Source organism: Telmatherina bonti (assembly GCF_933228915.1).
Source record: "Telmatherina bonti genome assembly, chromosome: 13".
In the NCBI taxonomy this organism is placed as follows: Eukaryota; Metazoa; Chordata; class Actinopteri; order Atheriniformes; family Telmatherinidae; genus Telmatherina; species Telmatherina bonti.
Window position 1 is genome coordinate 2490455 of NC_136611.1, and position 26864 is coordinate 2517318.

Here is a 26864-nt window from a genome sequence, read left to right on the forward strand (position 1 = left end):
GTCCAGCTTCAAGACGTCCTAAAAGTGGTCCTGGTCCAGCTTTGGGACGTCCTAAAAGCGGTCCTGGTCCAGCTTTGGGACGTCCTAAAAGCGGTCCTGGTCCAGCTTTGGGACGTCCTAAAAGCGGTCCTGGTCCGGCTTCAAGACGTCCTAAAAGCGGTCCTGGTCCGGCTTCAAGACGTCCTAAAAGCGGTCCTGGTCCAGCTTTGGGACGTCCTAAAAGCGGTCCTGGTCCGGCTTTGGGATGTCCTAAAAGTGGTCCTGGTCCAGCTTTGGGACGTCCTAAAAGCGGTCCTGGTTCGGCTTCAAGACGTCCTAAAAGCGGTCCTGGTCCGGCTTCAAGACGTCCTAAAAGCGGTCCTGGTCCGGCTTCAAGACGTCCTAAAAGCGGTCCTGGTCCAGCTTTGGGATGTCCTAAAAGCGGTCCTGGTCCGGCTTCAAGACGTCCTAAAAGCGGTCCTGGTTCGGCTTCAAGACGTCCTAAAAGCGGTCCTGGTCCGGCTTCAAGACGTCCTAAAAGCGGTCCTGGTCCGGCTTCAAGACGTCCTAAAAGCGGTCCTGGTCCAGCTTTGGGATGTCCTAAAAGCGGTCCTGGTCCGGCTTCAAGACGTCCTAAAAGCGGTCCTGGTCCAGCTTTGGGATGTCCTAAAAGCGGTCCTGGTCCGGCTTCAAGACGTCCTAAAAGCGGTCCTGGTCCGGCTTCAAGACGTCCTAAAAGCGGTCCTGGTCCAGCTTCAAGACGTCCTAAAAGCGGTCCTGGTCCAGCTTCAAGACGTCCTAAAAGCGGTCCTGGTCCGGCTTCAAGACGTCCTAAAAGCGGTCCTGGTCCGGCTTCAAGACGTCCTAAAAGCGGTCCTGGTCCGGCTTCAAGACGTCCTAAAAGCGGTCCTGGTCCGGCTTCAAGACGTCCTAAAAGCGGTCCTGGTCCAGCTTTGGGATGTCCTAAAAGCGGTCCTGGTCCGGCTTCAAGACGTCCTAAAAGCGGTCCTGGTCCGGCTTCAAGACGTCCTAAAAGCGGTCCTGGTCCGGCTTCAAGACGTCCTAAAAGCGGTCCTGGTCCGGCTTTGGGACGTCCTAAAAGCGGTCCTGGTCCGGCTTCAAGACGTCCTAAAAGCGGTCCTGGTCCAACTTCAAGACGTCCTAAAAGCGGTCCTGGTCCAGCTTTGGGATGTCCTAAAAGCGGTCCTGGTCCGGCTTCAAGACGTCCTAAAAGTGGTCCTGGTCCAGCTTTGGGACGTCCTAAAAGCGGTCCTGGTCCGGCTTCAAGACGTCCTAAAAGCGGTCCTGGTCCGGCTTCAAGACGTCCTAAAAGCGGTCCTGGTCCGGCTTCAAGACGTCCTAAAAGCGGTCCTGGTCCAGCTTCAAGACGTCCTAAAAGCGGTCCTGGTCCAGCTTCAAGACGTCCTAAAAGCGGTCCTGGTCCAGCTTTGGGACGTCCTAAAAGCGGTCCTGGTCCGGCTTCAAGACGTCCTAAAAGCGGTCCTGGTCCAGCTTTGGGATGTCCTAAAAGCGGTCCTGGTCCGGCTTCAAGACGTCCTAAAAGCGGTCCTGGTCCAGCTTCAAGACGTCCTAAAAGCGGTCCTGGTCCAGCTTTGGGATGTCCTAAAAGCGGTCCTGGTCCGGCTTCAAGACGTCCTAAAAGCGGTCCTGGTCCGGCTTCAAGACGTCCTAAAAGCGGTCCTGGTCCAGCTTCAAGACGTCCTAAAAGCGGTCCTGGTCCGGCTTCGGGATGTCCTAAAAGCGGTCCTGGTCCGGCTTCAAGACGTCCTAAAAGCGGTCCTGGTCCGGCTTCAAGACGTCCTAAAAGCGGTCCTGGTCCGGCTTCAAGACGTCCTAAAAGCGGTCCTGGTCCGGCTTCAAGACGTCCTAAAAGCGGTCCTGGTCCGGCTTCAAGACGTCCTAAAAGCGGTCCTGGTCCAGCTTTGGGATGTCCTAAAAGCGGTCCTGGTCCGGCTTCAAGACGTCCTAAAAGCGGTCCTGGTCCGGCTTCAAGACGTCCTAAAAGCGGTCCTGGTCCAGCTTCAAGACGTCCTAAAAGCGGTCCTGGTCCAGCTTTGGGACGTCCTAAAAGCGGTCCTGGTCCGGCTTCAAGACGTCCTAAAAGCGGTCCTGGTCCGGCTTCAAGACGTCCTAAAAGCGGTCCTGGTCCGGCTTCAAGACGTCCTAAAAGCGGTCCTGGTCCAGCTTTGGGATGTCCTAAAAGCGGTCCTGGTCCGGCTTCAAGACGTCCTAAAAGCGGTCCTGGTCCAGCTTTGGGACGTCCTAAAAGCGGTCCTGGTCCGGCTTCAAGACGTCCTAAAAGCGGTCCTGGTCCAGCTTCAAGACGTCCTAAAAGCGGTCCTGGTCCAGCTTTGGGATGTCCTAAAAGCGGTCCTGGTCCGGCTTCAAGACGTCCTAAAAGCGGTCCTGGTCCGGCTTCAAGACGTCCTAAAAGCGGTCCTGGTCCGGCTTCAAGACGTCCTAAAAGCGGTCCTGGTCCAGCTTTGGGATGTCCTAAAAGCGGTCCTGGTCCGGCTTCAAGACGTCCTAAAAGCGGTCCTGGTCCAGCTTTGGGACGTCCTAAAAGCGGTCCTGGTCCGGCTTCAAGACGTCCTAAAAGCGGTCCTGGTCCAGCTTCAAGACGTCCTAAAAGCGGTCCTGGTCCAGCTTTGGGATGTCCTAAAAGCGGTCCTGGTCCGGCTTCAAGACGTCCTAAAAGCGGTCCTGGTCCGGCTTCAAGACGTCCTAAAAGCGGTCCTGGTCCAGCTTTGGGATGTCCTAAAAGCGGTCCTGGTCCGGCTTCAAGACGTCCTAAAAGCGGTCCTGGTCCGGCTTCAAGACGTCCTAAAAGCGGTCCTGGTCCGGCTTCAAGACGTCCTAAAAGCGGTCCTGGTCCGGCTTCAAGACGTCCTAAAAGCGGTCCTGGTCCGGCTTCAAGACGTCCTAAAAGCGGTCCTGGTCCGGCTTCAAGACGTCCTAAAAGCGGTCCTGGTCCAGCTTCAAGACGTCCTAAAAGTGGTCCTGGTCCAGCTTTGGGACGTCCTAAAAGCGGTCCTGGTCCAGCTTTGGGACGTCCTAAAAGCGGTCCTGGTCCAGCTTTGGGACGTCCTAAAAGCGGTCCTGGTCCAGCTTTGGGACGTCCTAAAAGCGGTCCTGGTCCAGCTTCAAGACGTCCTAAAAGCGGTCCTGGTTCAGCTTCAAGACATCCGAAAAGCGGTCCTGGTCCGGCTTTGGGATGTCCTAAAAGCGGTCCTGGTCCAGCTTTGGGATGTCCTAAAAGCGGTCCTGGTCCGGCTTCAAGACGTCCTAAAAGCGGTCCTGGTCCAGCTTTCGGATGTCCTAAAAGCGGTCCTGGTCCGGCTTCAAGACGTCCTAAAAGCGGTCCTGGTCCGGCTTCAAGACGTCCTAAAAGCGGTCCTGGTCCAGCTTCAAGACGTCCTAAAAGCGGTCCTGGTCCAGCTTCAAGACGTCCTAAAAGCGGTCCTGGTCCAGCTTCAAGACGTCCTAAAAGCGGTCCTGGTTCAGCTTCAAGACGTCCTAAAAGCGGTCCTGGTCCGGCTTCAAGACGTCCTAAAAGCGGTCCTGGTCCGGCTTCAAGACGTCCTAAAAGCGGTCCTGGTCCAGCTTTGGGATGTCCTAAAAGCGGTCCTGGTCCGGCTTCAAGACGTCCTAAAAGCGGTCCTGGTCCAGCTTTGGGATGTCCTAAAAGCGGTCCTGGTCCGGCTTCAAGACGTCCTAAAAGCGGTCCTGGTCCGGCTTCAAGACGTCCTAAAAGCGGTCCTGGTCCGGCTTCAAGACGTCCTAAAAGCGGTCCTGGTCCAGCTTTGGGATGTCCTAAAAGCGGTCCTGGTCCGGCTTCAAGACGTCCTAAAAGCGGTCCTGGTCCAGCTTTGGGATGTCCTAAAAGCGGTCCTGGTCCGGCTTCAAGACGTCCTAAAAGCGGTCCTGGTCCAGCTTCAAGACGTCCTAAAAGCGGTCCTGGTCCAGCTTCAAGACGTCCTAAAAGCGGTCCTGGTCCAGCTTCAAGACGTCCTAAAAGCGGTCCTGGTCCAGCTTTGGGATGTCCTAAAAGCGGTCCTGGTCCGGCTTCAAGACGTCCTAAAAGCGGTCCTGGTCCGGCTTCAAGACGTCCTAAAAGCGGTCCTGGTCCGGCTTCAAGACGTCCTAAAAGCGGTCCTGGTCCGGCTTCAAGACGTCCTAAAAGCGGTCCTGGTCCGGCTTTGGGACGTCCTAAAAGCGGTCCTGGTCCGGCTTCAAGACGTCCTAAAAGCGGTCCTGGTCCAACTTCAAGACGTCCTAAAAGCGGTCCTGGTCCAGCTTTGGGATGTCCTAAAAGCGGTCCTGGTCCGGCTTCAAGACGTCCTAAAAGTGGTCCTGGTCCAGCTTTGGGACGTCCTAAAAGCGGTCCTGGTCCGGCTTCAAGACGTCCTAAAAGCGGTCCTGGTCCGGCTTCAAGACGTCCTAAAAGCGGTCCTGGTCCAGCTTTGGGATGTCCTAAAAGCGGTCCTGGTCCGGCTTCAAGACGTCCTAAAAGCGGTCCTGGTCCGGCTTCAAGACGTCCTAAAAGCGGTCCTGGTCCAGCTTCAAGACGTCCTAAAAGCGGTCCTGGTCCGGCTTCAAGACGTCCTAAAAGTGGTCCTGGTCCAGCTTTGGGACGTCCTAAAAGCGGTCCTGGTCCGGCTTCAAGACGTCCTAAAAGCGGTCCTGGTCCGGCTTCAAGACGTCCTAAAAGCGGTCCTGGTCCGGCTTCAAGACGTCCTAAAAGCGGTCCTGGTCCAGCTTTGGGATGTCCTAAAAGCGGTCCTGGTCCGGCTTCAAGACGTCCTAAAAGCGGTCCTGGTCCAGCTTCAAGACGTCCTAAAAGCGGTCCTGGTCCAGCTTTGGGATGTCCTAAAAGCGGTCCTGGTCCGGCTTCAAGACGTCCTAAAAGCGGTCCTGGTCCGGCTTCAAGACGTCCTAAAAGCGGTCCTGGTCCAGCTTCAAGACGTCCTAAAAGTGGTCCTGGTCCAGCTTTGGGACGTCCTAAAAGCGGTCCTGGTCCAGCTTTGGGACGTCCTAAAAGCGGTCCTGGTCCAGCTTTGGGACGTCCTAAAAGCGGTCCTGGTCCAGCTTCAAGACGTCCTAAAAGCGGTCCTGGTTCAGCTTCAAGACATCCGAAAAGCGGTCCTGGTCCGGCTTTGGGATGTCCTAAAAGCGGTCCTGGTCCAGCTTTGGGATGTCCTAAAAGCGGTCCTGGTCCGGCTTCAAGACGTCCTAAAAGCGGTCCTGGTCCAGCTTTCGGATGTCCTAAAAGCGGTCCTGGTCCGGCTTCAAGACGTCCTAAAAGCGGTCCTGGTCCGGCTTCAAGACGTCCTAAAAGCGGTCCTGGTCCAGCTTCAAGACGTCCTAAAAGCGGTCCTGGTCCGGCTTCAAGACGTCCTAAAAGCGGTCCTGGTCCAGCTTCAAGACGTCCTAAAAGCGGTCCTGGTCCGGCTTCAAGACGTCCTAAAAGCGGTCCTGGTCCGGCTTCGGGATGTCCTAAAAGCGGTCCTGGTCCAGCTTTGGGATGTCCTAAAAGCGGTCCTGGTCCGGCTTCAAGACGTCCTAAAAGCGGTCCTGGTCCAGCTTCAAGACGTCCTAAAAGCGGTCCTGGTCCAGCTTTGGGACGTCCTAAAAGCGGTCCTGGTCCGGCTTCAAGACGTCCTAAAAGCGGTCCTGGTCCAGCTTTGGGATGTCCTAAAAGCGGTCCTGGTCCGGCTTCAAGACGTCCTAAGAGCGGTCCTGGTCCGGCTTCAAGACGTCCTAAAAGCGGTCCTGGTCCGGCTTCAAGACGTCCTAAGAGCGGTCCTGGTCCGGCTTCAAGACGTCCTAAAAGCGGTCCTGGTCCGGCTTCAAGACGTCCTAAGAGCGGTCCTGGTCCGGCTTCAAGACGTCCTAAAAGCGGTCCTGGTCCGGCTTCAAGACGTCCTAAAAGCGGTCCTGGTCCGGCTTCAAGACGTCCTAAAAGCGGTCCTGGTCCGGCTTCAAGACGTCCTAAAAGCGGTCCTGGTCCAGCTTCAAGACGTCCTAAAAGCGGTCCTGGTCCAGCTTCAAGACGTCCTAAAAGCGGTCCTGGTCCAGCTTCAAGACGTCCTAAAAGCGGTCCTGGTCCGGCTTCAAGACGTCCTAAAAGCGGTCCTGGTCCAGCTTCAAGACGTCCTAAAAGCGGTCCTGGTCCAGCTTCAAGACGTCCTAAAAGCGGTCCTGGTCCGGCTTCAAGACGTCCTAAAAGCGGTCCTGGTCCAGCTTCAGGACGTCCTAAAAGCGGTCCTGGTCCGGCTTCAAGACGTCCTAAAAGCGGTCCTGGTCCGGCTTCAAGACGTCCTAAAAGCGGTCCTGGTCCGGCTTCAAGACGTCCTAAAAGCGGTCCTGGTCCGGCTTCAAGACGTCCTAAAAGCGGTCCTGGTCCGGCTTCAAGACGTCCTAAAAGCGGTCCTGGTCCGGCTTCAAGACGTCCTAAAAGCGGTCCTGGTCCAGCTTCAAGACGTCCTAAAAGCGGTCCTGGTCCGGCTTCAAGACGTCCTAAAAGCGGTCCTGGTCCGGCTTCAAGACGTCCTAAAAGTGGTCCTGGTCCGGCTTCAAGACGTCCTAAAAGCGGTCCTGGTCCTGCTTTGGGACGTCCTAAAAGCGGTCCTGGTCCAGCTTTGGGACGTCCTAAAAGCGGTCCTGGTCCAGCTTCAAGACGTCCTAAAAGCGGTCCTGGTCCAGCTTCAAGACGTCCTAAAAGTGGTCCTGGTCCGGCTTCAAGACGTCCTAAAAGCGGTCCTGGTCCAGCTTTGGGATGTCCTAAAAGTGGTCCTGGTCCAGCTTCAAGACGTCCTAAAAGTGGTCCTGGTCCAGCTTTGGGATGTCCTAAAAGCGGTCCTGGTCCGGCTTCAAGACGTCCTAAAAGCGGTCCTGGTCCGGCTTCAAGACGCCCTAAAAGCGGTCCTGGTCCTGCTTTGGGATGTCCTAAAAGCGGTCCTGGTCCGCCTTCAAGACGTCCTAAAAGTGGTCCTGGTCCAGCTTTGGGACGTCCTAAAAGCTGTCCTGGTCCGGCTTCAAGACGTCCTAAAAGCGGTCCTGGTCCGGCTTCAAGACGCCCTAAAAGCGGTCCTGGTCCTGCTTTGGGATGTCCTAAAAGCGGTCCTGGTCCGCCTTCAAGACGTCCTAAAAGTGGTCCTGGTCCAGCTTTGGGATGTCCTAAAAGCGGTCCTGGTCCGGCTTCAAGACGTCCTAAAAGTGGTCCTGGTCCAGCTTTGGGATGTCCTAAAAGCGGTCCTGGTCCAGCTTCAAGACGTCCTAAAAGTGGTCCTGGTCCAGCTTTGGGACGTCCTAAAAGCGGTCCTGGTCCAGCTTTGGGACGTCCTAAAAGCGGTCCTGGTCCGGCTTCAAGACGTCCTAAAAGCGGTCCTGGTCCGGCTTCAAGACGTCCTAAAAGCGGTCCTGGTCCGGCTTCAAGACGCCCTAAAAGCGGTCCTGGTCCTGCTTTGGGATGTCCTAAAAGCGGTCCTGGTCCGGCTTCAAGACGTCCTAAAAGTGGTCCTGGTCCAGCTTTGGGACGTCCTAAAAGCGGTCCTGGTCCGGCTTCAAGACGTCCTAAAAGCGGTCCTGGTCCAGCTTTGGGACGTCCTAAAAGCGGTCCTGGTCCGGCTTCAAGACGTCCTAAAAGCGGTCCTGGTCCGGCTTCAAGACGCCCTAAAAGCGGTCCTGGTCCTGCTTTGGGATGTCCTAAAAGCGGTCCTGGTCCGCCTTCAAGACGTCCTAAAAGCGGTCCTGGTCCGGCTTCAAGACGTCCTAAAAGCGGTCCTGGTCCGGCTTCAAGACGTCCTAAAAGCGGTCCTGGTCCGGCTTCAAGACGTCCTAAAAGCGGTCCTGGTCCGGCTTCAAGACGTCCTAAAAGCGGTCCTGGTCCGGCTTCAAGACGTCCTAAAAGCGGTCCTGGTCCAGCTTCAAGACGTCCTAAAAGCGGTCCTGGTCCGGCTTCAAGACGTCCTAAAAGCGGTCCTGGTCCGGCTTCAAGACGTCCTAAAAGCGGTCCTGGTCCGGCTTCAAGACGTCCTAAAAGCGGTCCTGGTCCAGCTTCAAGACGTCCTAAAAGCGGTCCTGGTCCGGCTTTGGGACGTCCTAAAAGCGGTCCTGGTCCGGCTTCAAGACGTCCTAAAAGCGGTCCTGGTCCGGCTTCAAGACGTCCTAAAAGCGGTCCTGGTCCAGCTTTGGGATTTCCTAAAAGCGGTCCTGGTCCAGCTTTTGGATGTCCTAAAAGCGGTCCTGGTCCGGCTTCAAGACGTCCTAAAAGCGGTCCTGGTCCAGCTTCAAGATGTCCTAAAAGCGGTCCTGGTCCGGCTTCAAGACGTCCTAAAAGCGGTCCTGGTCCGGCTTCAAGACGTCCTAAAAGCGGTCCTGGTCCGGCTTCAAGACGTCCTAAAAGCGGTCCTGGTCCGGCTTCAAGACGTCCTAAAAGTGGTCCTGGTCCAGCTTTGGGACGTCCTAAAAGCGGTCCTGGTCCGGCTTCAAGACGTCCTAAAAGCGGTCCTGGTCCAGCTTTGGGATGTCCTAAAAGCGGTCCTGGTCCGGCTTCAAGACGTCCTAAAAGCGGTCCTGGTCCAGCTTCAAGACGTCCTAAAAGCGGTCCTGGTCCAGCTTCAAGACGTCCTAAAAGCGGTCCTGGTCCGGCTTCAAGACGTCCTAAAAGCGGTCCTGGTCCGGCTTCAAGACGTCCTAAAAGCGGTCCTGGTCCGGCTTCAAGACGTCCTAAAAGCGGTCCTGGTCCGGCTTCAAGACGTCCTAAAAGCGGTCCTGGTCCGGCTTCAAGACGTCCTAAAAGCGGTCCTGGTCCGGCTTCAAGACGTCCTAAAAGCGGTCCTGGTCCGGCTTCAAGACGTCCTAAAAGCGGTCCTGGTCCGGCTTCAAGACGTCCTAAAAGCGGTCCTGGTCCGGCTTCAAGACGTCCTAAAAGCGGTCCTGGTCCAGCTTCAAGACGTCCTAAAAGCGGTCCTGGTCCGGCTTCAAGACGTCCTAAAAGCGGTCCTGGTCCGGCTTCAGGACGTCCTAAAAGCGGTCCTGGTCCAGCTTCAAGACGTCCTAAAAGCGGTCCTGGTCCGGCTTCAAGACGTCCTAAAAGCGGTCCTGGTCCGGCTTCAAGACGTCCTAAAAGCGGTCCTGGTCCGGCTTCAAGACGTCCTAAAAGCGGTCCTGGTCCAGCTTCAGGACGTCCTAAAAGCGGTCCTGGTCCGGCTTCAAGACGTCCTAAAAGCGGTCCTGGTCCGGCTTCAAGACGTCCTAAAAGCGGTCCTGGTCCAGCTTCAAGACGTCCTAAAAGCGGTCCTGGTCCGGCTTCAAGACGTCCTAAAAGCGGTCCTGGTCCGGCTTCAAGACGTCCTAAAAGCGGTCCTGGTCCGGCTTCAAGACGTCCTAAAAGCGGTCCTGGTCCGGCTTCAAGACGTCCTAAAAGCGGTCCTGGTCCGGCTTCAGGACGTCCTAAAAGCGGTCCTGGTCCGGCTTCAGGACGTCTTAAAAGCAGTCGCGGTCCAGCTTCGGGTGGACCACGGAAACTCCCCAAGTTTTGCCAGAACTTTTCAAGATCAGGAATCAGCATCAGCACACTGTTATCATGGCTTCATGCTGAATCCAGCCTACGTTTATCGTTATATTTCTGTAACATTTTCACAACCTCTTGGTGTGAACCGACAGAAACGTTGATAATTTAGGTCTGACCTATCGGCAGTTTGGTGTTTATTCGCTTCAGTCCTGGTGTGCAAAGGCTGTCAGTTTCTGCTCAGATGCCTTGTTTAAAGCAGCTGAAGGGACGTTTCTTCCTGCTGATGACATGATGTGTGACTGATCCATGTCCTGTTTGCATCCGACAGAACAAACTGCTGAATCTCAGCTTCCTGAGGCTCTTCAGAGCAGCTCGGCTCATTAAGCTACTGAGGCAGGGCTACACCATCCGCATCCTGCTGTGGACCTTCGTCCAGTCCTTTAAGGTACTTACTCATACACTACATTTGGACAATATTCAGACCCCCTGCAGGTTTTCATCCTGATGGGCTCGATGAATGGAGGCGACAAATAACACCAAGAGCTGAAAGTTATCAGCGTTGGCGGCAAAGGGAAAGTCAGGGAACCGTTAAGCCTTCAGCGAGGTTCAAGAACTTTTATTATAAGATCAACCTTCAGTCCATCCATTTCCCTGCAGCGAATCCCAGGTTGGGTCACAGCGGAGCCTGGTCCGATCCCAGGTCCAATCCCAGGCCTGTCAGTAGATCCAATACCTCCAGGTTATCCTGGGTCTTCCCGAGGATCTGTTCCCACGGGGACGTGCCGGGAACACCTCATCAGCGAGGCGTCCAGGATGCATCCTAACCAGATGCCCTAGCCACTTAAACTGGCAAAGACTGACGATCACCCGACCAACAGCGAAGCATGGTGGTGGCAGCATCATGATGTGGAGCTGATTTAAGCTGCAGCCTTGTCACAGTTTTAGCACAGAGTTGATGATGCTGTCAGACTGGAGCTATGGTTCCATGAAGCAACGCCCTGAACGGTTCAGCCAGAACCCGGACCTGAACATGCTCTCATCAGTGTTCCTCATCCAGCCTGACAGCTGGATCTACTGGGAAGAGTGGAATCTATCTCCAAATCCAGGCGTGGAGACGAAGATTCAAGGCTGGATGAGCTGGCTCTGAGTACTTGTGTTTGTTTTTTCTTAGTTCAGCAGAAGTCTGGCGATGCGCACATCAGCCGTACCCTGCAGCTCCGCGGTAGAGTGGGCACGATTAACAAAGCTTGTTGTGGTTTGTTCCCTTCAGGCGCTGCCTTACGTCTGCCTGCTCATCGCCATGCTGTTCTTCATTTACGCCATCATCGGGATGCAGGTGCGTGAGCCTGTGGTTGCAGCAGATCCTGACGAGGCCTGAAACCAGCACTGGTAGGACACGACTAACCCTTGTCCCCGACTCTGCTTTAGGTGTTTGGCAACATCGACCTGAATGAAGATACAGCGATCAATCACCACAACAACTTCCGCACCTTCCTGCAGGCTCTCATGCTCCTGTTCAGGTAAAATCTCTTCAGCATGCGTTCTCCCCACGCTCAGAAAACACCAGTCCGGACGACCGACACCAGCAGGGTTTAGACCAGTAGAGTAGTTTAACCCTTTAAACCAGACACACAGAAAAAAAGGAAGAATTTTCTTTCAGTCTGAAGTCTTTGATCAGTTAAAGACAAATGAACAAAAACCAGTTTAGACGTGTGAATTAAATTCCAGTTTATCTTCTCTGCTACACATTCTTATTGGTTTCCCTCCAGCATCATTGTTCTTGTGCTTCCGGCCAGCGTGGGAGCTCCAGTTGTGTATCTCAGCGTACAACACTGCTTTGGCCGTGCGGGCCAACCTGGCTGGGCACGACATGGACAATGAAATGAAATGAAATGAAATGAAAAGTACTTTATTAATCCTCAAAGGGAAATAGTGTAGTATATAATAATAACAACTAGAGGAGGTCTTGTTCTGGAGGCTGATGGCTGCTGGCAGGAATGATCTTCTGTATCTTTCAGTCTTACATGGGACCTGAAGAAGCCTCTCACTGAACACACTTTGTTGTTTCATCACTGTGTTGTGGAGAGGGTGTGAAGAATCCTCCATCATCTTCATCAGCTTGTGCAGCATTCTTCTTTGGACAATCAGCTCCAGCGGCTCCAGAGTTACTCCAAGCACAGAAGCAGCTTTCTGGATCAGTTTGTTGATTCTCTTCAAGTCTCTGGTTCTGATGCTACTACCCCAGCAGATGCTGCAAAGCTGACTGCACTCTCCACAACAGACTTATAGAAGATATGCAACATCTTGGTGCAGACGTTAAACCATCTCAGCTTCCTTAAGAAGTACAGTCTGCTCTGACCTTTCTTGTAGATGTAGTCAGTGTTGCATTTCCAGTCCAGTTTGTTGTCCAGCTGAACTCCAAGATACTTGTATTCCTCCACCACCTCCACCTCCTCTCCCAGGATGGAAACAGTGCTTTGTTTATTCTTCTTCCTCCTGAAGTCAACAATCATCTCTTTTGTTTTGCTGCTATTTAATATGAGATGATTGTCACCGCAGCATTTAACAAACTGACTGACCAGTTCTCTGTACTCTGCTTCTTGTCCATCCCTGATACACCCCACAACTGCAGAGTCATCAGAGTATTTCTGCAGATGACAGGACTCAGAGTTGTACTGGAAGTCTGAGGTGTACAGAGTGAAGAGGAATGGCCAGAGTACAGTTCCTTGTGGTGCACCAGTGCTGCTGACCTCCATCTCAGACACACAACCTTTCAGTCTCACAAACTGGGGTCTGTTTGTGAGGTAGTCATAGATCCAGGTGGTTGTGGAGGTATCCACCTGGAATTTATGGAGCTTCTCACATAACAAAGCAGGCTGAATGGTATTAAAAGCACTGAGAAATGAAAGAACATGACCCTCAGAGTGCTGCCTGAATGGTCCAGATGAGAGTGTGCTCTCTGGAGCAGGTATATGATGGCATCTTCAACCCCAAGTCCATTACGATATGCAAACTGGAATGGGTCCTGAAAGGTGTTTACTTGCTTGTTGAGGTGAGCCAGTAAGAGTCTCTCCAGGACTTTCATGATGTGAGATGTCAGGGCAACTGGTCTGTAGTCACTTGGTTCAGCTGGTTGTGTTTTTTTAGGCACTGGAACAAGGCAGGAGGTTTTCCACAGCACTGGGACTCTATTTTGTCTCAGACTGGTGTTGAAAAGGTGCTGGAGAATCGGACATAGTTGTTCTGAGCAGGTCTTGAGAACTCTGGGACTGACACCATCTGGACCTGCAGCCTTGTTCTGGTGCAGTTTCTCAAGTTGCTTCTTAACCTGATTGCAGGAGACAAACAAGGTGGAGGTCTCAGGATGTCCTGATGTGGAGGGAGATGAAGCTGTGTTCTGGTCCATGACTGAGCTGCAGGGTGACAGATTGGAGGCGTGACAGGAAAGCAGTGGGCTTATGGAGGGTGTGTGGTCTGTTGGGCTGGAGGTAGGGGGTGAACTGAACCTGCTGAAGAATATGTTCAGCTCATTAGCTCTGTCCAGACCTCCATCAGGCTGGTCCCCCTTTAACTTGAAGCCGGTGATCTTCTTCATTCCAGACCACACATCCCTCAGGTTATTCTGCTGGAGCTGACTTTCTAACTTCTTCCTGTAGTCCTCCTTGCACTTCTTAGTTTGGGTTTTAAGTTGTTTTTGTGTTGCCCTCAATAACTCCCTGTCTCCATCCCTGAAGGCTTTCTTTTTGATGTTCAGCAGCTTTTTCAGGTCACTGGTGATCCAGGGTTTGTTATTGGGGAAGCACCTCACTGTTCTTGTTGGGACGATGCTGTTCACACAGAAGTTTATGTAATCTGTCCCACACTCAGTCATGGCGTTGATGTCGTCTCCATGAGGTTCACAGAGGACGTTCCAGTCTGTAGCCTCAAAGCCTCCTCTAAGAGCACCTTCAGCTTCAGCAGACCAGATTTTGATAGTCTTTGTGATGACTGGTTGCTGCTGAACGATGGGCTTGTAGGTGGAGGTGAGAAGAACCAGATTATGGTCAGATCTTCCTAAAGGAGGCAGGGCAGAACAACTGGATCCATTATTCATATTTGCATAAAATAAGTCCAACATCTTATTTTCTCTGGTGGAGCAGCTGACAAACTGCTGGAATGTTGGTAGAGTTGCAGAGAGGGAGACGTTGTTGAAGTCTCCGGAGATCGCCATGAATGAGTTTGGATGCTGTGTTTGTAGCCGAGCAACGACGGAGCTGATGACATCACAGGCTCTGTCTGGTGCGGTACCAGGTATTATATAAACCGCTACCAGAATAACACAGGTAAACTCTCTGGGTAAATAATATGGACGGAAGCTCACAGCTAACAGTTCCATGTCCCTTGTGCATATCTTCTCCTTGACAGTAACATGTCCAGGATGACACCAACGCTGGTTAACCAGCACTGCAATTCCACCACCCTTTAGCTTTCCGCTGTGTTGTCTACTGCGGTCTGCACGGACCGTTTTAAAGCCCGGTACAGACACATTACAGTCAGGGATGTGTTCATGCAGCCATGTCTCGGTGAAGCACATAATACTGCACTCTCTGTATTCTTTCTGAGACCTTGTTAGCATCTCCAGCTCGTCCGTTTTGTTAGCTAGCGATCTCACATTACCCATGAGGACGGTCGGGAGAAATGATTTAAATCTCCATAGCTTTCTCCTCTGTCTGACTCCCGCTCTGCATCCTCTCTTCTTTCTTTTCAACTCCATTGGGATTTGATGTGTTGTTTCGCTGCCAGAAAAGCTTTGAGCGAGGACAATATGGTGGTGAAGTGGCGCTGGGTTCATCCTGTTTCAGTCCAGGACCTGAAGCTGGACCACGGCGGTTTCATGACGTCCGTGGGACAGTGTGAGCGTCTGCTAGCTGCTAGCTAGAAGAAGAGGAGAAAAAGAAGACCAGAAGGCGCTCTAGCATGGTTGCCATGGTGAAACAACGTCTGAATGAAGCAGCAGGTCAAAGTGATGCTCACAGAGCTCGCGACCGGCTCTGACATCTACACGCTCTCTCTGATTGGTCCGTTCTGTCCGATGTGAAAATTTAGAAAAATCACCTCAGTTAACAAAACTAAACCTTGCAAATCGCTGGTTGGAGTTTCATCCCTGACAGAAACGTTTTCACTGACCCGGATGGGAAATGTAAAGGCTTCTGTGTGTGTGTGTGTGTGTGTGTGTGTGTGTGTGTGTGTGTGTGTGTGTGTGTGTGTTTCTCCGGATCAGGAGCGCCACCGGAGAGGCCTGGCATGAGATCATGCTATCATGTCTGAGCCGCCGGCCCTGTGACGAGCTGTCGGGAACGGCTGGGAAGGAGTGCGGCAGTGATTTCGCCTACTTCTACTTTGTCTCCTTCATCTTCCTCTGCTCCTTCCTGGTCAGTACTGAAACACGCCGGACGTCTGCTCGGCTTTCGATAAGAGCACTTCTTCTTTGTAGTTTCTGGGTTTAGTTTAGTTTACATACGAGTCGGTGTATCGGGATCGTTGCCGGTCTTCGGCGAACAGCGTTGTGATCCAACGAACCGACACACGGAGAGGAGGAGGGCAAACAATGCGAGATGTCGACGAGGACGTCACTTTTACAGATTTGCTTGTCAATAGTGATCCTATGGTTGTCAGCAGGTCTTCCAACAGTTTACGGCAGGAGTGCCTCCTGTCCTGCAGGTTTTCCATGTATCCCTGCTCCAACACATCTGGCTCACATGACTGATTAGTTTGAGTCAGGTGTGTTGGAGCGGGGATATATGGAAAAACCTGCAGGATTGTGGTCCTGAAGGACCGGACCACCCTGGTTTGTGCTTCGTAGCGTGGTCTAAACAAGGAGCCAATCCTGATTCTGTGCCAGGTCGCACAGGAAGGGACTTTTTCTTTCAACCAATCAAAGGGCTGCATTGTGTCAAGCTCCACCCTTCTGGGTCGGATCAGATTGGTTCCCCAACAGAAGCATCCGAAATAAAGCAGGATGGGTCGAGGCAGACCCCCCTCCCCGGGTCGCGGGGCGTACTGTAACGGGTCGGGTCAGGTCTAGACACCTGGCTGGGTTTAGTGATCCCAACGGGTTTGGGCACATGCGGGGTGGTAGAACTGGACCTGCGCAGGACTGCCTGCATGTTTCCAATGTTTCCCGCCTCCAACACTACAGAGCATTTCATGGTTGTACCTCTGCCGAGTTTTCGTTACGGCCAAGTTTTCGTTACGTTTCTGACGTCTGTATGTCGGTTTGTACGTAAAACTCCTGGAGGATCTTCATGATGTGTTTCTGAGGACGGCACCTGGTCTCTGATCTGGATCAACATCTGGATCAGGAATGTTGTGAATGATTCTTCCTCACTGCGAGATCGGAAAATTTTCAGTTTTATCTGCGTACAACGATATACTTATCTGGACAGTCTGAGTAAAAGAGACATAGCTAAAGATGTTTAATATCTGCTTGTTGTGTAAAAGTTTTGTCATTAAAGAAACTATAAACTGATTTAGATAAGTTCCGATATTTGGTTTTAATGCCGATGTCGGCGGATATCAGGCATCTCCACTGGGAACCCAAGTGTTTACATATAAATTGGATGTAGGGTGAAAATCATAACGAGTAAAAGCGACCTGAAAGCTTCTCCAACTCTGTTCCAGATGCTGAACCTGTTTGTGGCCGTCATCATGGACAACTTCGAGTACCTCACCAGGGACTCCTCTATCCTGGGGCCTCATCATCTCGATGAGTTCATCCGGGTTTGGGCCGAGTACGACCCGGCTGCTTGGTATGTCCCCGCCTCCTGTCTAGGTCTCAGAGGGGAGGGAGTAGCCACCCTGACTTCCTTACCCTCTCTCTTGCAGCGAGCCCACTGATGAACATGATTTGCCTTCAAGCTGTCCTGAACGTTTGTTTATGTATGTGTTCTTTTCCGCAGCGGACGGATTTCCTATAAGGATATGTACAATTTGTTACGTGTTATCTCACCCCCTCTTGGCTTAGGGAAGAACTGCCCTAATAGGGTAGCATACAAGGTTTGCAATCACCAGACATTTCTCTCACTAGGGTGCTTTGTGTACCTCTCTGCCCAGAGACTTTTTACCTGAATGGCTGTGCACCAATGAAATCGCCTCTACTCTAGCACCCACCCTTCCAAACTGTCTGGCTTTGGTTAATGATGCCGGAGAGGAAACAAAGCTTTCAAAGCACCGGCGATGTCCCAACATGCCGCCAAGCTGCATGTCCAACATTCCATCCACCAATCCGCCTTCCGCGTGGAGGAACTGAGGATTTGTAGAAATGACAGGAAACTGATCGGAATGGCGTTCCATGGCGACGTCCGGCTGCAGACGGAAGCTAATTTGGCGTTCCATGGCGACGTCCGGCTGCAGCCGGAAGCTAATTTGGCGTTCCATGGCGACATCCAACTGCAGATGGAAGCTAATTTGGCGTTCCATAGCGACATCCAACTGCAGACGGAAGCTAATTTGGCGTTCCATGGCGACATCCAACTGCAGACGGAAGCTAATTTGGCGTTCCATGGCGACATCCAACTGCAGACGGAAGCTAATTTGGCGTTCCATGGCGACATCCAACTGCAGACGGAAGCTAATTTAGCGTTCCATGGCGACATCCAACTGCAGACGGAAGCTAATTTGGCGTTCCATGGCGACATCCAACTGCAGACGGAAGCTAATTTGGCGTTCCATGGCGACGTCCAACTGCAGACGGAAGCTAATTTGGCGTTCCATGGCGACATCCAACTGCAGACGGAAGCTAATTTGGCGTTCCATGGCGACATCCAACTGCAGACGGAAGCTAATTTAGCGTTCCATGGCGACATCCAACTGCAGACGGAAGCTAATTTGGCGTTCCATGGCGACATCCAACTGCAGACGGAAGCTAATTTGGCGTTCCATGGCGACGTCCAACTGCAGACGGAAGCTAATTTGGCGTTCCATGGCGACATCCAACTGCAGACGGAAGCTAATTTGGCGTTCCATGGCGACATCCAACTGCAGACGGAAGCTAATTTAGCGTTCCATGGCGACATCCAACTGCAGACGGAAGCTAATTTGGCGTTCCATAGCGACATCCAACTGCAGACGGAAGCTAATTTGGCGTTCCATGGCGACATCCAACTGCAGACGGAAGCTAATTTGGCGTTCCATGGCGACGTCCAGCTGCAGACGGAAGCTAATTTGGCGTTCCATAGCGACGTCCGGCTGCAGACGGAAGCTAATTTGGCGTTCCATGGCGACATCCAACTGCAGACGGAAGCTAATTTGGCGTTCCATGGCGACATCCAACTGCAGACGGAAGCTAATTTGGCGTTCCATGGCGACATCCAACTGCAGACGGAAGCTAATTTGGCGTTCCATGGCGACGTCCAGCTGCAGACGGAAGCTAATTTGGCGTTCCATAGCGACGTCCGGCTGCAGACGGAAGCTAATTTGGCGTTCCATGGCGACATCCAACTGCAGACGGAAGCTAATTTGGCGTTCCATGGCGACATCCAACTGCAGACGGAAGCTAATTTGGCGTTCCATAGCGACGTCCGGCTGCAGACGGAAGCTAATTTGGCGTTCCATGGCGACGTCCGGCTGCAGACGGAAGCTAATTTGGCGTTCCATAGCGACGTCCGGCTGCAGACGGAAGCTAATTTGGCGTTCCATGGCGACATCCAACTGCAGACGGAAGCTAATTTGGCGTTCCATGGCGACATCCAACTGCAGACGGAAGCTAATTTGGCGTTCCATGGCGACATCCAACTGCAGACGGAAGCTAATTTAGCGTTCCATGGCGACATCCAACTGCAGACGGAAGCTAATTTGGCGTTCCATAGCGACATCCAACTGCAGACGGAAGCTAATTTGGCGTTCCATGGCGACATCCAACTGCAGACGGAAGCTAATTTGGCGTTCCATGGCGACGTCCAGCTGCAGACGGAAGCTAATTTGGCGTTCCATAGCGACGTCCGGCTGCAGACGGAAGCTAATTTGGCGTTCCATGGCGACATCCAACTGCAGACGGAAGCTAATTTGGCGTTCCGTGGCGACATCCAACTGCAGACGGAAGCTAATTTGGCGTTCCATGGCGACGTCCAACTGCAGACAGAAGCTAATTTGGCGTTCCATGGCGACGTCCGGCTGCAGACGGAAGCTAATTTGGCGTTCCATAGCGACGTCCGGCTGCAGACGGAAGCTAATTTGGCGTTCCATGGCGACATCCAACTGCAGACGGAAGCTAATTTGGCGTTCCATGGCGACATCCAACTGCAGACGGAAGCTAATTTAGCGTTCCATAGCGACATCCAACTGCAGACGGAAGCTAATTTGGCGTTCCATGGCGACATCCAACTGCAGACGGAAGCTAATTTGGCGTTCCATGGCGACATCCAACTGCAGACGGAAGCTAATTTGGCGTTCCATGGCGACATCCAACTGCAGACGGAAGCTAATTTAGCGTTCCATGGCGACATCCAACTGCAGACGGAAGCTAATTTGGCGTTCCATGGCGACATCCAACTGCAGACGGAAGCTAATTTGGCGTTCCATGGCGACGTCCAGCTGCAGACGGAAGCTAATTTGGCGTTCCATAGCGACGTCCGGCTGCAGACGGAAGCTAATTTGGCGTTCCATGGCGACATCCAACTGCAGACGGAAGCTAATTTGGCGTTCCATGGCGACATCCAACTGCAGACGGAAGCTAATTTAGCGTTCCATGGCGACATCCAACTGCAGACGGAAGCTAATTTGGCGTTCCATGGCGACATCCAACTGCAGACGGAAGCTAATTTGGCGTTCCATAGCGACATCCAACTGCAGACGGAAGCTAATTTGGCGTTCCATGGCGACATCCAACTGCAGACGGAAGCTAATTTGGCGTTCCATGGCGACGTCCAGCTGCAGACGGAAGCTAATTTGGCGTTCCATAGCGACGTCCGGCTGCAGACGGAAGCTAATTTGGCGTTCCATGGCGACATCCAACTGCAGACGGAAGCTAATTTGGCGTTCCATGGCGACATCCAACTGCAGACGGAAGCTAATTTGGCGTTCCATAGCGACGTCCGGCTGCAGACGGAAGCTAATTTGGCGTTCCATGGCGACGTCCGGCTGCAGACGGAAGCTAATTTGGCGTTCCATAGCGACGTCCGGCTGCAGACGGAAGCTAATTTGGCGTTCCATGGCGACATCCAACTGCAGACGGAAGCTAATTTGGCGTTCCATGGCGACATCCAACTGCAGACGGAAGCTAATTTAGCGTTCCATGGCGACATCCAACTGCAGACGGAAGCTAATTTGGCGTTCCATGGCGACATCCAACTGCAGACGGAAGCTAATTTGGCGTTCCATGGCGACATCCAACTGCAGACGGAAGCTAATTTGGCGTTCCATAGCGACATCCAACTGCAGACGGAAGCTAATTTGGCGTTCCATGGCGACATCCAACTGCAGACGGAAGCTAATTTGGCGTTCCATGGCGACGTCCAGCTGCAGACGGAAGCTAATTTGGCGTTCCATAGCGACGTCCGGCTGCAGACGGAAGCTAATTTGGCGTTCCATGGCGACATCCAACTGCAGACGGAAGCTAATTTGGCGTTCCATAGCGACATCCAACTGCAGACGGAAGCTAATTTGGCGTTCCATGGCGACATCCAACTGCAGACGGAAGCTAATTTGGCGTTCCATGGCGACATCCAACTGCAGACGGAAGCTAATTTGGCGTTCCATGGCGACATCCAACTGCAGACGGAAGCTAATTTGGCGTTCCATGGCGACGTCCAACTGCAGACAGAAGCTAATTTGGCGTTCCATGGCGACGTCCGGCTGCAGACGGAAGCTAATTTGGCGTTCCATAGCGACGTCCGGCTGCAGACGGAAGCTAATTTGGCGTTCCATGGCGACATCCAACTGCAGACGGAAGCTAATTTGGCGTTCCATGGCGACATCCAACTGCAGACGGAAGCTAATTTGGCGTTCCATGGCGACATCCAACTGCAGACGGAAGCTAATTTGGCGTTCCATGGCGACATCCAACTGCAGACGGAAGCTAATTTGGCGTTCCATGGCGACATCCAACTGCAGACGGAAGCTAATTTGGCGTTCCATAGCGACGTCCGGCTGCAGACGGAAGCTAATTTGGCGTTCCATGGCGACATCCAGCTGCAGACGGAAGCTAATTTGGCGTTCCATGGCGACATCCAACTGCAGACGGAAGCTAATTTGGCGTTCCATGGCGACGTCCGGCTGCAGACGGAAGCTAATTTGGCGTTCCATGGCGACATCCAACTGCAGACGGAAGCTAATTTGGCGTTCCATAGCGACGTCCGGCTGCAGACGGAAGCTAATTTGGCGTTCCATGGCGACATCCAACTGCAGACGGAAGCTAATTTGGCGTTCCATGGCGACATCCAACTGCAGACGGAAGCTAATTTAGCGTTCCATGGCGACATCCAACTGCAGACGGAAGCTAATTTGGCGTTCCATAGCGACATCCAACTGCAGACGGAAGCTAATTTGGCGTTCCATGGCGACATCCAACTGCAGACGGAAGCTAATTTGGCGTTCCATGGCGACGTCCAGCTGCAGACGGAAGCTAATTTGGCGTTCCATAGCGACGTCCGGCTACAGACGGAAGCTAATTTGGCGTTCCATGGCGACATCCAACTGCAGACGGAAGCTAATTTGGCGTTCCATGGCGACATCCAACTGCAGACGGAAGCTAATTTGGCGTTCCATGGCGACGTCCAACTGCAGACAGAAGCTAATTTGGCGTTCCATGGCGACGTCCGGCTGCAGACGGAAGCTAATTTGGCGTTCCATAGCGACGTCCGGCTGCAGACGGAAGCTAATTTGGCGTTCCATGGCGACATCCGGCTGCAGACGGAAGCTAATTTGGCGTTCCATGGCGACATCCAACTGCAGACGGAAGCTAATTTGGCGTTCCATGGCGACATCCAACTGCAGACGGAAGCTAATTTGGCGTTCCATGGCGACATCCAACTGCAGACGGAAGCTAATTTGGCGTTCCATGGCGACATCCAACTGCAGACGGAAGCTAATTTGGCGTTCCATGGCGACATCCAACTGCAGACGGAAGCTAATTTGGCGTTCCATAGCGACGTCCGGCTGCAGACGGAAGCTAATTTGGCGTTCCATGGCGACATCCAACTGCAGACGGAAGCTAATTTGGCGTTCCATGGCGACATCCAACTGCAGACGGAAGCTAATTTGGCATTCCATGGCGACATCCAACTGCAGACGGAAGCTAATTTGGCGTTCCATGGCGACATCCAACTGCAGACGGAAGCTAATTTGGCGTTCCATAGCGACGTCCAACTGCAGACGGAAGCTAATTTGGCGTTCCATGGCGACATCCAACTGCAGACGGAAGCTAATTTGGCGTTCCATGGCGACATCCAACTGCAGACGGAAGCTAATTTGGCGTTCCATGGCGACATCCAACTGCAGACGGAAGCTAATTTGGCGTTCCATGGCGACATCCAACTGCAGACGGAAGCTAATTTGGCGTTCCATAGCGACGTCCGGCTGCAGACGGAAGCTAATTTGGCGTTCCATGGCGACATCCAACTGCAGACGGAAGCTAATTTGGCGTTCCATGGCGACATCCAACTGCAGACGGAAGCTAATTTGGCGTTCCATGGCGACGTCCGGCTGCAGACGGAAGCTAATTTGGCGTTCCATGGCGACATCCAACTGCAGACGGAAGCTAATTTGGCGTTCCATAGCGACGTCCGGCTGCAGACGGAAGCTAATTTGGCGTTCCATGGCGACATCCAACTGCAGACGGAAGCTAATTTGGCGTTCCATGGCGACATCCAACTGCAGACGGAAGCTAATTTAGCGTTCCATGGCGACATCCAACTGCAGACGGAAGCTAATTTGGCGTTCCATAGCGACATCCAACTGCAGACGGAAGCTAATTTGGCGTTCCATGGCGACATCCAACTGCAGACGGAAGCTAATTTGGCGTTCCATGGCGACGTCCAGCTGCAGACGGAAGCTAATTTGGCGTTCCATAGCGACGTCCGGCTACAGACGGAAGCTAATTTGGCGTTCCATGGCGACATCCAACTGCAGACGGAAGCTAATTTGGCGTTCCATGGCGACATCCAACTGCAGACGGAAGCTAATTTGGCGTTCCATGGCGACGTCCAACTGCAGACAGAAGCTAATTTGGCGTTCCATGGCGACGTCCGGCTGCAGACGGAAGCTAATTTGGCGTTCCATAGCGACGTCCGGCTGCAGACGGAAGCTAATTTGGCGTTCCATGGCGACATCCGGCTGCAGACGGAAGCTAATTTGGCGTTCCATGGCGACATCCAACTGCAGACGGAAGCTAATTTGGCGTTCCATGGCGACATCCAACTGCAGACGGAAGCTAATTTGGCGTTCCATGGCGACATCCAACTGCAGACGGAAGCTAATTTGGCGTTCCATGGCGACATCCAACTGCAGACGGAAGCTAATTTGGCGTTCCATGGCGACATCCAACTGCAGACGGAAGCTAATTTGGCGTTCCATAGCGACGTCCGGCTGCAGACGGAAGCTAATTTGGCGTTCCATGGCGACATCCAACTGCAGACGGAAGCTAATTTGGCGTTCCATGGCGACATCCAACTGCAGACGGAAGCTAATTTGGCATTCCATGGCGACATCCAACTGCAGACGGAAGCTAATTTGGCGTTCCATGGCGACATCCAACTGCAGACGGAAGCTAATTTGGCGTTCCATAGCGACGTCCAACTGCAGACGGAAGCTAATTTGGCGTTCCATGGCGACATCCAACTGCAGACGGAAGCTAATTTGGCGTTCCATGGCGACATCCAACTGCAGACGGAAGCTAATTTGGCGTTCCATGGCGACATCCAACTGCAGACGGAAGCTAATTTGGCGTTCCATGGCGACATCCAACTGCAGACGGAAGCTAATTTGGCGTTCCATAGCGACGTCCAACTGCAGACGGAAGCTAATTTGGCGTTCCATGGCGACATCCAACTGCAGACGGAAGCTAATTTGGCGTTCCATGGCGACATCCAACTGCAGACGGAAGCTAATTTGGCGTTCCATGGCGACATCCAACTGCAGACGGAAGCTAATTTGGCGTTCCATAGCGACGTCCGGCTGCAGACGGAAGCTAATTTGGCGTTCCATGGCGACATCCAACTGCAGACGGAAGCTAATTTGGCGTTCCATGGCGACGTCCAACTGCAGACGGAAGCTAATTTGGCGTTCCATAGCGACGTCCGGCTGCAGACGGAAGCTAATTTGGCGTTCCATGGCGACATCCAACTGCAGACGGAAGCTAATTTGGCGTTCCATAGCGACGTCCGGCTGCAGACGGAAGCTAATTTGGCGTTCCATGGCGACATCCAACTGCAGACGGAAGCTAATTTGGCGTTCCATGGCGACATCCAACTGCAGACGGAAGCTAATTTAGCGTTCCATGGCGACATCCAACTGCAGACGGAAGCTAATTTGGCGTTCCATAGCGACATCCAACTGCAGACGGAAGCTAATTTGGCGTTCCATGGCGACATCCAACTGCAGACGGAAGCTAATTTGGCGTTCCATGGCGACGTCCAGCTGCAGACGGAAGCTAATTTGGCGTTCCATAGCGACGTCCGGCTACAGACGGAAGCTAATTTGGCGTTCCATGGCGACATCCAACTGCAGACGGAAGCTAATTTGGCGTTCCATGGCGACATCCAACTGGAGACGGAAGCTAATTTGGCGTTCCATGGCGACGTCCAACTGCAGACAGAAGCTAATTTGGCGTTCCATGGCGACGTCCGGCTGCAGACGGAAGCTAATTTGGCGTTCCATAGCGACGTCCGGCTGCAGACGGAAGCTAATTTGGCGTTCCATGGCGACATCCAACTGCAGACGGAAGCTAATTTGGCGTTCCATGGCGACATCCAACTGCAGACGGAAGCTAATTTAGCGTTCCATGGCGACATCCAACTGCAGACGGAAGCTAATTTGGCGTTCCATAGCGACATCCAACTGCAGACGGAAGCTAATTTGGCGTTCCATGGCGACATCCAACTGCAGACGGAAGCTAATTTGGCGTTCCATGGCGACGTCCAGCTGCAGACGGAAGCTAATTTGGCGTTCCATAGCGACGTCCGGCTGCAGACGGAAGCTAATTTGGCGTTCCATGGCGACATCCAACTGCAGACGGAAGCTAATTTGGCGTTCCATGGCGACATCCAACTGCAGACGGAAGCTAATTTGGCGTTCCATGGCGACGTCCAACTGCAGACGGAAGCTAATTTGGCGTTCCATGGCGACGTCCGGCTGCAGACGGAAGCTAATTTGGCGTTCCATAGCGACGTCCGGCTGCAGACGGAAGCTAATTTGGCGTTCCATGGCGACATCCAACTGCAGACGGAAGCTAATTTGGCGTTCCATGGCGACATCCAACTGCAGACGGAAGCTAATTTGGCGTTCCATGGCGACATCCAACTGCAGACGGAAGCTAATTTGGCGTTCCATGGCGACATCCAACTGCAGACGGAAGCTAATTTGGCGTTCCATGGCGACATCCAACTGCAGACGGAAGCTAATTTGGCGTTCCATAGCGACGTCCGGCTGCAGACGGAAGCTAATTTGGCGTTCCATGGCGACATCCAACTGCAGACGGAAGCTAATTTGGCGTTCCATGGCGACATCCAACTGCAGACGGAAGCTAATTTGGCGTTCCATGGCGACATCCAACTGCAGACGGAAGCTAATTTGGCGTTCCATGGCGACATCCAACTGCAGACGGAAGCTAATTTGGCGTTCCATAGCGACGTCCAACTGCAGACGGAAGCTAATTTGGCGTTCCATGGCGACATCCAACTGCAGACGGAAGCTAATTTGGCGTTCCATGGCGACATCCAACTGCAGACGGAAGCTAATTTGGCGTTCCATGGAAACATCCAACTGCAGACGGAAGCTAATTTGGCGTTCCATAGCGACGTCCGGCTGCAGACGGAAGCTAATTTGGCGTTCCATGGCGACATCCAACTGCAGACGGAAGCTAATTTGGCGTTCCATGAGGACATCCAACTGCAGGCAGAAGCTAATTTGGCGTTCCATGGCGACGTCCGGCTGCAGACGGAAGCTAATTTGGCGTTCCATGGCGACGTCCGGCTGCAGACGGAAGCTAATTTGGCATTCCATGGCGACGTCCGGCTGCAGACGGAAGCTAATTTGGCGTTCCATGGCGACATCCAACTGCAGACGGAAGCTAATTTGGCGTTCCATGAGGACATCCGGCTGCAGGCAGAAGCTAATTTGGCGTTCCATGGCGACGTCCGGCTGCAGACGGAAGCTAATTTGGCGTTCCATGGCGACGTCCGGCTGCAGACGGAAGCTAATTTGGCGTTCCATGGCGACGTCCGGCTGCAGACGGAAGCTAATTTGGCATTCCATGGCGACGTCCGGCTGCAGACGGAAGCTAATTTGGCGTTCCATGAGGACATCCAACTGCAGGCAGAAGCTAATTTGGCGTTCCATGAGGACATCCGGCTGCAGGCAGAAGCTAATTGGGCGTTCCATGAGGACATCCGGCTGCCGAGGCCGGCACTGAAAGCTTTGTCTCCGTGCACCCTGGTTGAAGCGCCGTTGGATGTCTGCGAGCATGCCGAGGCAGACATCCTGGTCACGACGCGGTCATTTCTCTCTCAGCTCATCAGCATCCTGCGTGTTGGGTCAGCCCTTCATCCTCCTCCTCCTCCCTCTCTTCCATCCCATCTCTCCTCTCAGGGATCCTGAGCTCCACGCCGATGCATCCCGAGCCCCGGCCGAGGATGGCATCCACCATTCACACATCTCACTCTGGGAAATCTATTAACAGATTTCTGTTTTTCCTCTCCATTTTCCTCCTGTTTTATTCCTTCTCCTCCTTCTCCTCTCCCCCATCTCCTCCGTTTCCATTCTGTTTGTTTTATTTCCAACCAAGTGGCCGTATCAAGTACCTCGATATGTATCAGATGCTGCTCCACATGTCCCCACCTTTAGGTTTGGGAAAGAAATGTCCACCACGAGTCGCCTACAAGGTAGACCGTACTCTTCCTCCACCTTCCTCCCTGTGCTGTAACCTTCCTCCATTGACGTGAGCTCAAAGCCAACGTCTGTGCTCTGCAGTGTTGTTTTGCTAGCCCCCCCCACCACCACCACACACACACACACACACTCTCACACACACACACACTCTCACACACACACACACATACACACACACAAATACTCATCTTACTGTCTTTGCGTTTTCATTGAGTGTAGCTGCTTGTTTGGGCGAGAACCACCACCGATGGTACCAACCCAGTTCAGC

At 53.2% G+C, this 26864-nt stretch overlaps 1 protein-coding gene across 1 annotated transcript in view; it reads left to right on the forward strand.

Annotated features, from left to right (window-relative positions):
* Positions 1-26864, forward strand: part of cacna1ba (calcium channel, voltage-dependent, N type, alpha 1B subunit, a) — a gene marked incomplete at both ends in the record, with an annotated part of 173010 nt that overhangs the window by 119016 nt on the left and 27130 nt on the right. The window contains 6 exons of the mRNA XM_079251176.1: positions 9846-9962; positions 10788-10853; positions 10946-11037; positions 14778-14928; positions 16178-16305; positions 16456-16552. Of these exons, the coding sequence (XP_079107302.1) occupies positions 9846-9962; positions 10788-10853; positions 10946-11037; positions 14778-14928; positions 16178-16305; positions 16456-16552 (651 nt within the window). The remainder of the gene's footprint in view (positions 1-9845; positions 9963-10787; positions 10854-10945; positions 11038-14777; positions 14929-16177; positions 16306-16455; positions 16553-26864) is intronic.